This window comes from Pelecanus crispus, chromosome 5 (genome assembly GCF_030463565.1).
Source record: "Pelecanus crispus isolate bPelCri1 chromosome 5, bPelCri1.pri, whole genome shotgun sequence".
NCBI classification, from domain to species: domain Eukaryota; kingdom Metazoa; phylum Chordata; class Aves; order Pelecaniformes; family Pelecanidae; genus Pelecanus; species Pelecanus crispus.
Window position 1 is genome coordinate 84721118 of NC_134647.1, and position 10650 is coordinate 84731767.

Below are 10650 nucleotides of genomic sequence, written 5' to 3' on the forward strand. Positions count from 1 at the left end.
TTCACGTTTTAACATATTTTCCACTTTTAAAAATGCCCTAGGAATTCCCGAGAGCCAAACAGCCCTAAGAGGACACACGCATCCCCCAAACGAGCCCACAGGGTCAGGCCCAAAAACTATTACTTCATACCAAGCATCCCAAAACCTAAGCGACATCCACAAAAAATAAGAAAAAAGGAAGGTGGGAAATCAAAGCTCAGCAGGAATTTTCAACAATATTTAAAAATAAGCAATTGCCAATTCAGAAAGGTACACGATGCAACCTGAAATCCCGCATCACCTTGTGCACACACATAGAGGGTAAACCACTAAGAGAAAGTGAAACTTAGATGTTTCCTCATGCAACTTGGTGCATTTAGCTAAACTGGTACAGCTCTGAAATGCAAAACTTGAGCCGCAAAGTAGCATGAGGAGGTTTTCAAAATATCTGCCCAAATACAAGTGAGGTTTTTAAAGCTTGGCAGAAATCCATTTTCAGCCAACCAGACACCAACTGACCATGAGCCCAAAGGCAGCAGCCTCCAAGGGCACTTCAGAGACGCTCGGTCTTTCTATTTCAAGAATAAAAGGAGCCACATGCAACAGCAATAGTTTGAACATTCTCTCTGGTGTTTCCTACTTTGTGCTTATTCTCCAGGAAAAAGAAATTAAACGCTTGATCTAGATCCTACAGAGATCAATAGGATTAATGAGTGTTTACCCTGAGTTAGAGTTCACCACCGTACCTCCACCCAGAGACAGGTACGTTAGCGCAGTGAAATTGTGGTCCTCCATCTACCTTCAACCATCCCTGCACTGGAATCAGACATGGAATCATCGTATTTTCTCACAGATCCTGAGGAATTCAGAAGGAAAAATAACATGGCCATCATGGCCTTATATCAGCTACTCCAAGGCATCACTGCTACGTGGATTAGTAGTTGGTGGGAATTTGAAGTCAATCACTGGAGCATGTAAGTAGATTTTAAATCCTGACTGCCAACATGCAAGCAAAACACAAGGAATGACACAAGCTATGAGGGTGCTGCCATTATTACAGTATTAATTTAGAGTGTGGGCAAAATAATGCATTAAATGTTCTTAGCATCAGATTTTCTACGCAACAGTGAAGCGATGCTGCTTTGACAGTCAAAATTTTCAAGGGTCAAGCTCTAACATTCTGCTCCAGTTGGCTGTAAGGTTTCTTACCATGCTGAAGCAATGTGAATGTAGGAAGAAGCGATGGTACCAAGTATCCTAAGTATAGATTATACGGTAGTACATACCCTTATATAACTCAGAAACAAATAGGTAAATTTGATGGTATTGAGGATTAAAGGGCATATCTAAGGATTTTGGAAATACAAATCATCTTGTCCTGCTAAGCTTTACCAGTTAAAAATATGCTTTAAAAATGCTTTATGCTTTGGGTTTTTTCAGAAAACATTTGATTATAGCAACAACGTCAAATATACATTTTGTTTGCTTCTGCAAGACACTCATACCATATTCTCTATATAATTTAAAGTAACTTTCAAGTGATTTTCAGAGGGATAAAATTAGTGAAAAATAGGTAATGACAGATTAACTGAATTCCTACTAACCAATTATAAAATAGAATTCTGATTGAAAGTAAAGGCAATTTACAGGCCCAAAATATTTTGGATTGCAATACAAGACAGCTGAACTTAATATTCCCAATTACATTAGCTCATACCTGTAGGTCTGCAAGAGTGTTTTAAATAGTACGAGTGGCTTTTATAGAAACTACAACAATACCACTAATATTACACAATTTGTGACTAAGGTTTCATGTTCTGAATATACAAAGAATCAAATAACCTATTAATAGTCCTTCAGCGTTTCACGTTACCAAGACATTCACTATTGTCATTTAATACAGGATGAAAGAAAGGGTCATTGACTGACATTTTTCTAAAAGATACGTTCTCACTTGACAATGTGTTGCACTGGAGCCAATAGCATTCACTGAGCTTTGAGGGAACATCTTTCTCCTAGATATAAAAATTCAAAACCTTACTATAAAGATGTCAGTTCAGATTGCAATTTACGGATCACAAGTTTTAGCAAACAGCTGCTATTTCACAATGCCTGAAGTCTTGAACTTGGCTTGTCAAAGCAAAATAAGAGGAAAGAAAAGGTAGCTCCAGATGATGCCAAGTAAACTGGAAAGTGCGGGAAAAAAAGTTAATAGCTGATTTGACAAAGTACACATCAACTCGTACTTCTCTGTGAAACAGAATTTTGAAATACTGAAGTAACACGGCGTAAGATGGTACAACACATTGCTATGAAGTATTATGGAATAATACGGAAGTACTGCAATGCTGTTTTGGAGCAATAAAAAGGAGAATAAAAATCAAAGGTTTTTGATGGGGTTTTTTTGCTTGGTTTGTTTTTTAAAGCACTACAGACAATTTTAGTATTGGGCAGAACAAGCTCTTAAAGCACTACAGACACAATTTTAGTATTGGGCGCAACAAGCTCAAAAACTGACACCTCCATATCAAGTAAAACTTCAAGAAGATAAAATTGTCCGTGACCTAATAAAACAATACATCTTCCTCTACACTCAAGAGATACCCATGCAGCGCAGGGCACAAGCCAGGACCCCCCGGGTGGCACCGGGAGCCCCCTTCTCCGCGGCTCCCGGCAGGTGCGCAGGGGCAGCGCGCTGCGGCAGGGTCCCTCTGCGGCCACGGGCGCTCCTCCTGCTCCCACCTGGCTCAGCTGCTGCTCGGGGAGCCGGCACCGCTTCGGCAGAGCGCGGTCGCTTTGCCTGCCTGCCTCTATTTTACCAACACCGAACTGTGTTCCCCAAGTCCCCCCCGCCCACGCCTCCCCCCAGCCGGCTGGCTGCTGCGTGCAGTTAGCCTCCTCCCCGGCGCCCACATCAGCCCAGCTGCGCCAGGGACAGGAGCTGCCAGGTCCCCGGGCACACCACCACGCTCCTTTCGGCGTCCTCACCCGCGCTCCTTGCCCGCCGGCGGCTGCCTTACCTTGCATCCCCTTCCCTCCTTACCCTCTGTATTTCCTTTTTTACACCTACCGTTTAATCTTTACACCTACCATTTAATCTTTACACCTACCATTTAATCAACTCTTTTGGCCTTCAAAGGAGAGGGTGGGAAAGGACACGGGTGAGAAGTCCGAGATCCTTTATCTCACCAGCGCACAAATGGCACCAACGCGCTGCGCTAACCCGTCCCGGCGCGCGGTGCTGCAGCCTGGTAACTCACCTCCTGGACCTCACAGCCCTAAGGCAGCGCGTCGTAACTGAGACTGGCACGCCACCATTCAGCGATAATGCCATTATCATTAAGGAATAGCACAGCATTTCCAAGACTGGTTTTCTGTGTTTATCTTGGGACAAATCTTAAATTATCTTTCCTGTCCCCTCCCAAAATCCCTAAGTGTCTTGCTTGCTGACACCCCCTTCCATCCAGCTTCCCAACTTTTCCTGACCATTCTATTTCTTAATTTCTTTTGATGGTTTCCTCCTACTTCTTACATATTCTTCTTATATATCCTTCTCTCTCCCCTTGAGCCCTTTTGATTTATTAGTTTCTTTTCATAAGCAGTCCTTCAACTTGCCGCTGTCACAGGTCTCCCACCTTTGTCAGACAAGGCTCAGAAAATAACTTGGCTTCTCCAACATGACACAGCAGCACGCTGTACACAGACACTAATTTAAATTATCCACTGCTGGCACACACTACGGCCTCTGTGAGAAACCGGTACAAATACTTTTCGTGTTAATGCATTAGCTTCCAGCACACTAAAATTTTGTGCAGGAGGGGACATTTGAGACAATTCTTGGCAAGACGCCTATGCTGCATTTAACAACTGTATGACAAATATAGCATGTAAAATAAGCTTTACAATACAGTACAACTGCAGTTTTCCCTTCCCCCAACGAAAAAGAATCAACGTGAATAAAAAAATCAGTACATCCATCTTCAAATATTATTTTCTCCATCTTCTTAAGGTAAGAAGAATTACCTGGAAAAACTAGGTCACTACTTTTTTGTCAGTTGCTTTTCCTAGCACAAAGCATAGAGATCATGCTTTGAACAAATATTTGTTCAAAATATTTTACCAAGTCCAATATGTATAAGATACATATATGTATATATAACACACATACGGATAAATATATCTTTTATGGATAATACATCTTATGGATATATCTTACGGCCAATGCAGCTTTCATTTAGATGAATCATGGAAATAAAGTTAAATGCAGTAAAGACTTTTAGTGGATCAAAGTCCCAGCAAGTAAGCAAGGAGACTGAAAAAAACTGAAAAGTTAAAAAAATATTTTTAAAACAATTACATTGAATATACATAGTCAGTTTTAAATAATTCAAAAAGACGGGGGTTTCTTTGAACACATCTCTTCTTTCTACACACTTAAACTGAACCAGTTCCCAAACTCCTGTTCAAGCCCAAAACGTTTTGCAGTTTCAGAAGAACTGTATGAGCCTAAATGTGCCTTCGCAGTACTTCCTTAGCTCAATAACCTAGCGCCTAACATAACAAGCAAACGCAGAGTAAGAGTTATTTTGCACGCCAGTTCTCTCAAAGATCTCTCTGCCCAAGGAAAATAGATTGCTAATATCCCATGACTCCTGGGAAGGGCCACAAGCACCGCTCCGAATGCCTTTCATTTCCTCATTTAGCTCATCTGGTCCCTCCTAAGATCCCAGACCTAAATGGCATCCTCATGCAGAGAGGTCAGCACAGCCACTCACATCCCACTCTTTCAGATAACGTGGAGTCAAGAGACAATTCCCATTTCCTCCTTCGCAGAGCCACATGGCACACGAAGTTCAATACCCAGACACCTGGCATGCTCTCCTAGGCTGAAAGTTGGAAGGAAGAAAAATCAAGTGGCACGGCTGCGGGGAGGCACGCACGGGGGAGCGCACCCACCTGCGGGAAGCTTGCAGAGTTAAGGCAGCAGATCATGGCTGTCGTTTGGGGGGATGGGGAAGCTCCAAGCCAAGGGCAGGATCAGAGGAAACAGAGGGGTATGTCTGCACACCCACATCCTGAGGCTACCTGGTGCCACTGCAACCAAGAAAAACAAACTGCTCAAAAGCTCAGTTGCCACACCAGAACACAACGTGGATGACAAAGATAATGAACTTCCTTTGGACTACATGGTCACACCAAAAAAAGTAACTCCCTAAAATTAGAAAACATCTGAACTTTTAATACAAAGTGAGGGATATTTTGTTTATTTTTATTAGAATAATAGGAAATAGTTATTTTTAATATTTAATCTATGTCAACATCCCCTTTAGCAAACTCCCATGCCCGTATTGCATTAAGTGCAGTTTTCCTGTTAAGCAATCTCTCACAAGTTAACTAAATGCCTTGCAAAAACCATTTCAAAACTAGTTTGCAAAGTATTAAAAGATAAGCATTAAACAGATGACATCTGCAAATCCATCATAATCCGTTGGTTTAGGTTTTATGTTTCTGGTGATAAATTATTTAAGATCTTGTATGACTACGATTAAACATTAGGATTAGTACTCTCTGTTATGGATCACTTCCATTTTTATTATTTTCACCAGTCTACGTTAGCCAAGAGGCAGCATCTGAGGAAAGCAAACTGCCACAGTGAACAGCTCCCACAGAAGACACAGATGCTGAGCTGCTCCATCCTCCATCCCGCCGTCACCAGGCGCCGATGCCACACTTCAGGGGAAACCCTGCAACGCACCAGCACGCCAGTCACATCTTTGCAATTCATTCGGCAGGTTCCCTCTTCCAGCTCCATCCCCAGTATCCGAAAGGTTTAGCGCTTCTTCACATGGTGCCTGCAGCAAGACCCCTTTCACAACACCAACTCTCAAGTCTGAATCAGGCAGGCTCCCCTACAGTTAAAGGCCAAAAGACATTATTTGATCCATCTTCCAAATCTCCTTTCCTGATGGTACATGCACTGGTTGAAAACAACAACTAATGTTGCTAGCTCGTGGGAGTTCAAACAGCAAAGTAGTTTTGGGCCGTGACATAAGAGCTCTTAACAGAGCCCACACTCTCCTGTTCCGTTCAGTCACAGTGAAAAAAACCTGGACATGAATGTCCCTGACCCCAACAGCTTCCAATCTCATACAAAGCCCATGTGCAATTTTTCAGAGGGGACCTAGCACTGACAGACGCCAGCTTCTCAGCCAGGAGCCAGGCAGCGTTCAGCTGGCAGCCCAGAGCTGAAAGATGCATTGGCAAAGCGACAGCACTGCTCGTCCTTTATATATGCGAGGTTTATACTTTCACATCTGAGGCTCACTTTCTGGAGAGTGTAACTGACTGAATCAGCCTCTGTTCTTCAAAGGACAACTTCCACTAACCAAATATAAATATTTTCATAAACATACAGAAATGCAGATGGAAACAGCCAGCATTCAAATAGCTTCTAAACCCAATGTTTTGCAAACTAAAACCACCGAGACATTTCTCTTGCACAGGCATTGTTACCTCCACAAAGGTATGGGGGCTGAAGCCACGGATTTCAAATGCATAAAACATCCCGCCCACGAGAACAGCTGTGACACACGGTGCGTGGCTGCGGATGGGACAAAGCATGCGGTTCCCCGCGCTAGCCAGCCCATAAAAGAGAACATACCCACGGCCATTTGGTCAAGCATGTGTTTGTGTTGCAATGCTGAGCATCGCCGGTCTCAGTTTCTATTCCTGCCCCAAGAGCCGGCAGCAGCCAGGTGCTTACAAAGCAACGCAACAGCGCTCCTGTTTGACTGAGCAAGGCTCCACCAAAAAGCGGCACCTCAAGCAGCAGCATCAGTCGCAATCCCTCTACACTTTTGATGTAGCTTTTAAGGGGTTACCGAGGTCTACTGAGCAGAGCTGATGAGCATCGCTGATGTCTGATCTGCCACAGACATTCTGAAAAAATAAATATGTAACGAAATGGAAGAGACTTGACTCTCTTGTGTCAGAGGCCTGACACCCACTGCCAGGTCTGCCTGAGGCACCATCTCTCACTTTCCTGTTCTTTGGCGCTGCTGCGTTTATAACTAGCCCCCAAGACATGAAAATGTGGTTTGCAGGGAAAGGCCTGACAGATGTCAACAGCAGTAAGATACAAGGCTAAAAATCAGAGTGTGCCCTCCACAAGGCCCATTCGTGAAGCCTTCATCCACCCTTCTCATCCTCTGTCTCTATTACTCAAACTGTGCGGTAAGAATTCCCCGAGCCGTTCTCAGATTTTGCAGCAGAAAACAACATCAGATCAGGGAACACGGGAGCTGCAGCTCGATTCTAGAAGCTGACAGGTACGGGACACAGGAGGTTCAAACGGCTCAGCGATCGGCACACGGCAGCGTGCTCAGGCCGACAGCGCAGCCAGCAGCCAAGACCATTTCCATCCTAATGCCAACTCTGCTCTGGCACCCCACGCCTCCAATCTGTATCTATAAATCTATAAATCGCTACCCCACAAGGAACAGGAGAGTTAGCTAGTGTTTCTACAAGACCTTGAGATCCTGTGGTGCAGCAAATGTATTAGTTTACTGACAAGTATTACCCTTACAAAACTCACAATTTAGGGCTCAACTCTGCAGACTCCAAGTAGATCTCACCAAATTAATAATCTTCAGGCCTCCGAGACTTCAGCATAAGTTATTGCTAAGTGACTTTTACAGTCTTAGCAACAAACTATAAGCAACTTGCAGAATTTCAACCTACTACATTTTTAGTAACAATTTCTGAAATTTTCACTGAGCTATCCTTCCCAGCAGAAAGCACCTCCTCCAAGAGGCTTTCCATTAAACCCCACAGAACCTGACGAACACGGCCAAACCTTGATCTCGCAGAAAGCAAAGGTAACATTCCCAGTAAAGTTAATGCTGCCTAGAGGTACCCATTATAGGTTTTGATCCAGCAACAGTTCCCATTTCAAGGGTGAAACCAGGGCAGGGCAGAAATGCACTACTGGAGAGAGCGATCTACGGCACCAGGGCGTACAGGTTGCTCGGGCATACAGCAGACACACAGACAAGGAGGCAATTGTCGCAGCTGTGAAAATTCCAGTAGCCACATTATACACATATAAAGCTCAAGTTCAAAATATGCATTATAAATAATCCAAGATCTACAATTATAATCCATAGTTCAAATGCACTTAGAGAAATAAATTTAATCTTAATAACAAAACCTGCTCTAAGAAAGAAGACCACAGAGCATTCTGATACTTACTTTTAGTAGACAGAAGGAGACCACCATGGTTTTAATTCATTTTAAAAAAAAAAGTAATATTGGTCCAGACAAGCAACATTAATCTCTAATTGAAGTTAATTCAATGAATTAGCTATCCAGAAAATACTGTGTAGTATCATGAGGACACCTTTCCAGTTCATCAAAAAATATGAGAATGCCATACATTTTATCCACTATAAGCAGGGCAAGAAACCAATTCCAACAGTTCATATGCAAAGTATTTATATTTCTGCAAGCTACACTGAAAAGGGTCAGTTTGGAAGCAATCAATCAAAGTACAATGAAAATATAAACCAGGGCTCCGGTACAATTTAGCGAGTCCTGAAACTCTCTCAGCATTTGAACGGTGCAGAGAGCACTTACCTGGATTTGTTCCATTGGGAGAAGCCCACCCTCTGCACCTCTCCATCGCTCAAAGCACTGCCTCCACACAGGCAGCTCCAGCAGGCACCTGAGCTCTGGAGCAGCCGGGGATCGCCCTCGCGCTATCCACATCCAGCACAAGGCTCTGGGAGCTTTCATCCTGCCTAGCCCAAATGCACCTGATACTTTTCTCCCCTTTTTGCACTACAGACTTACAGAAAGCAGCCCCTTGGTAGTAAAACATAGCTGCTAAAAAAGGAATTAAAAAGGAAGAAAATAACTGGCTTTGTGAGTAAACACGGACCAAGAACATTCCTCCCAAAGCGTAATTTACTGCCACTACTTTTTGCCAATGTCCTAAACACCAGTGGCAATTTTCATTGCTATAAACCTAAACCAGAATATTAACACTGAAACGTTACAATGTACCGGTTTCTCAATGTTTTAAGGCACATGAAAGGCTCACAAGTTCAGTTTCCTTTCAGACAACATCTGCTTGGCTGCCCGCGTCTCTGCGGAGGCATAGGTGTGCACGAAACTGTGACAGGAAGTTGTGTATATAGAGAGCCTCTTCTCATTGAATTATTAATATAGCTTATCTCGATATCTGAAACCAGCTTCATGAGGCACCGTAACAAAAGCATCAGTCCCAACTAAAAAAATGCATCTAGAAGGGGACGAATTTGGAATTACGCTTCATTACTACTCGACCAAAATATCGATTTAAAAAGCGAAATATGAAAGGGTCCGAAGGAAAAAACAAAAAAGGTAGCAGAGCACAGGCCACGGGCCGCCGAGAGGACGGCTTCTCCCGAGGGGTCGCTCCTCGACGCCCCCTGCGCGGGCCGCAAGGCAGAGGCCAGGGCCGGCGACACCGCCCCGCTGCCCGCGCCCCCTCCCCCGGCCCGCAGCCCGGGGCAGGCCCCGCTGCCCCCAAGCTCCCGGTGCCCTCAGGCACCCGGGCAAGCCCAGACGCCAGCGGCGAGAGCCCCGAGCGCCCGGCGAACCCGGGAGCGCAGGGGGAGCGCAGGGGGAGCGCAGGGGGAGCGCAGGGGGAGCGCAGGGGGAGCGCAGGGGGAGCCTGAGCTCGGCACCGCCGCCCCGACGGGACGGGCCCGCGGCGGGGGCCCTGCCTCCCCCGAGCCGCCCCCGCGGCGGGCAAGGAGCCCCCGGGCAGCCCTGGGGAGCCGCCCTGCCCCGCCGCGCCGAGCCCAGGGCCCGGGCGGCCGCTCCGCGCAGGGACGGGCCGGGGGGGGCCGGGCTCAGCGCCCCGCAGGATCGGGATCGGGCCCGCGCCCCGCGGCGGGAGCGAGAGCAGCGGCGGGCGCGGAGGCTGCGGGCCGGGGGCGGGCAGCGGGCGGACCGGCTCCCCGCACCCCGCGGGCCCCCGCACCCCGCCCGGCCGCGGACAGCGCAGGAGAGGAGGGGCGCGGAGGGGCGCGGAGGGGCGCGGAGGGGCGCGGAGGGGCGCGGCCGCCGCACCTGGGACATCTGCGGGCGCAGGTTGATCTCCTTGAGGTTGATGGAGTGGCTGCGCAGGTTGTTGAGCAGCTGGCAGAGCAGGACGCCGTCGCGCAGCGTCTGCGCCAGGTCGAAGACCTGGGCCGTCTCCCAGGTGACCCGGTGGTTGGGCGGCAGCACCTTGCAGCTGATCAGCCACTGCCCGCACTGCTTCCAGGGCTCCATCGCCGCCGCCGCGCCGCGACGCTGCGGCCGCGGCCGCCCCTGCCCCTGCTGCGCGCTCCCGCCCCGCCCCGCCCCGCCCCGGGAGGCGGGGGCCGCCCGCCCCCCGCCCCGCCCCCGCCGGTCCCCGCGCCCGGCGGGGCGCAGCCCGCGGCCGCTCGCGGCCCCCCGCAGCCCCCCACGGCCCCCCGCCGCCCCCCGCCCGCCCCCCGGCTCCCGGGCCGCAGCGAGCGCCCGCCCTGAGCCAGGCGCGGCCGTGGCGGGCGGGTGCACGGAATCGTGCAACCATGGAAGCGTTTGGGCTGGAGAAGACCCCTAAGATCAGCCCAGCCACCGGCACGGCCGAGGCCACCA

General features: G+C 47.8%; 1 protein-coding gene across 1 annotated transcript in view; it reads right to left on the reverse strand.

Annotated features, from left to right (window-relative positions):
• The window catches only part of VAV3 (vav guanine nucleotide exchange factor 3), a 170042-nt gene extending 159743 nt beyond the window's left edge, over positions 1-10299 (reverse strand). Inside the window, exon 1 of the mRNA XM_075710568.1 lies at positions 10096-10299. Coding sequence (XP_075566683.1) covers positions 10096-10299 — 204 coding nt within the window. The remainder of the gene's footprint in view (positions 1-10095) is intronic.
• Positions 10300-10650: the final 351 nt, after the last annotated feature.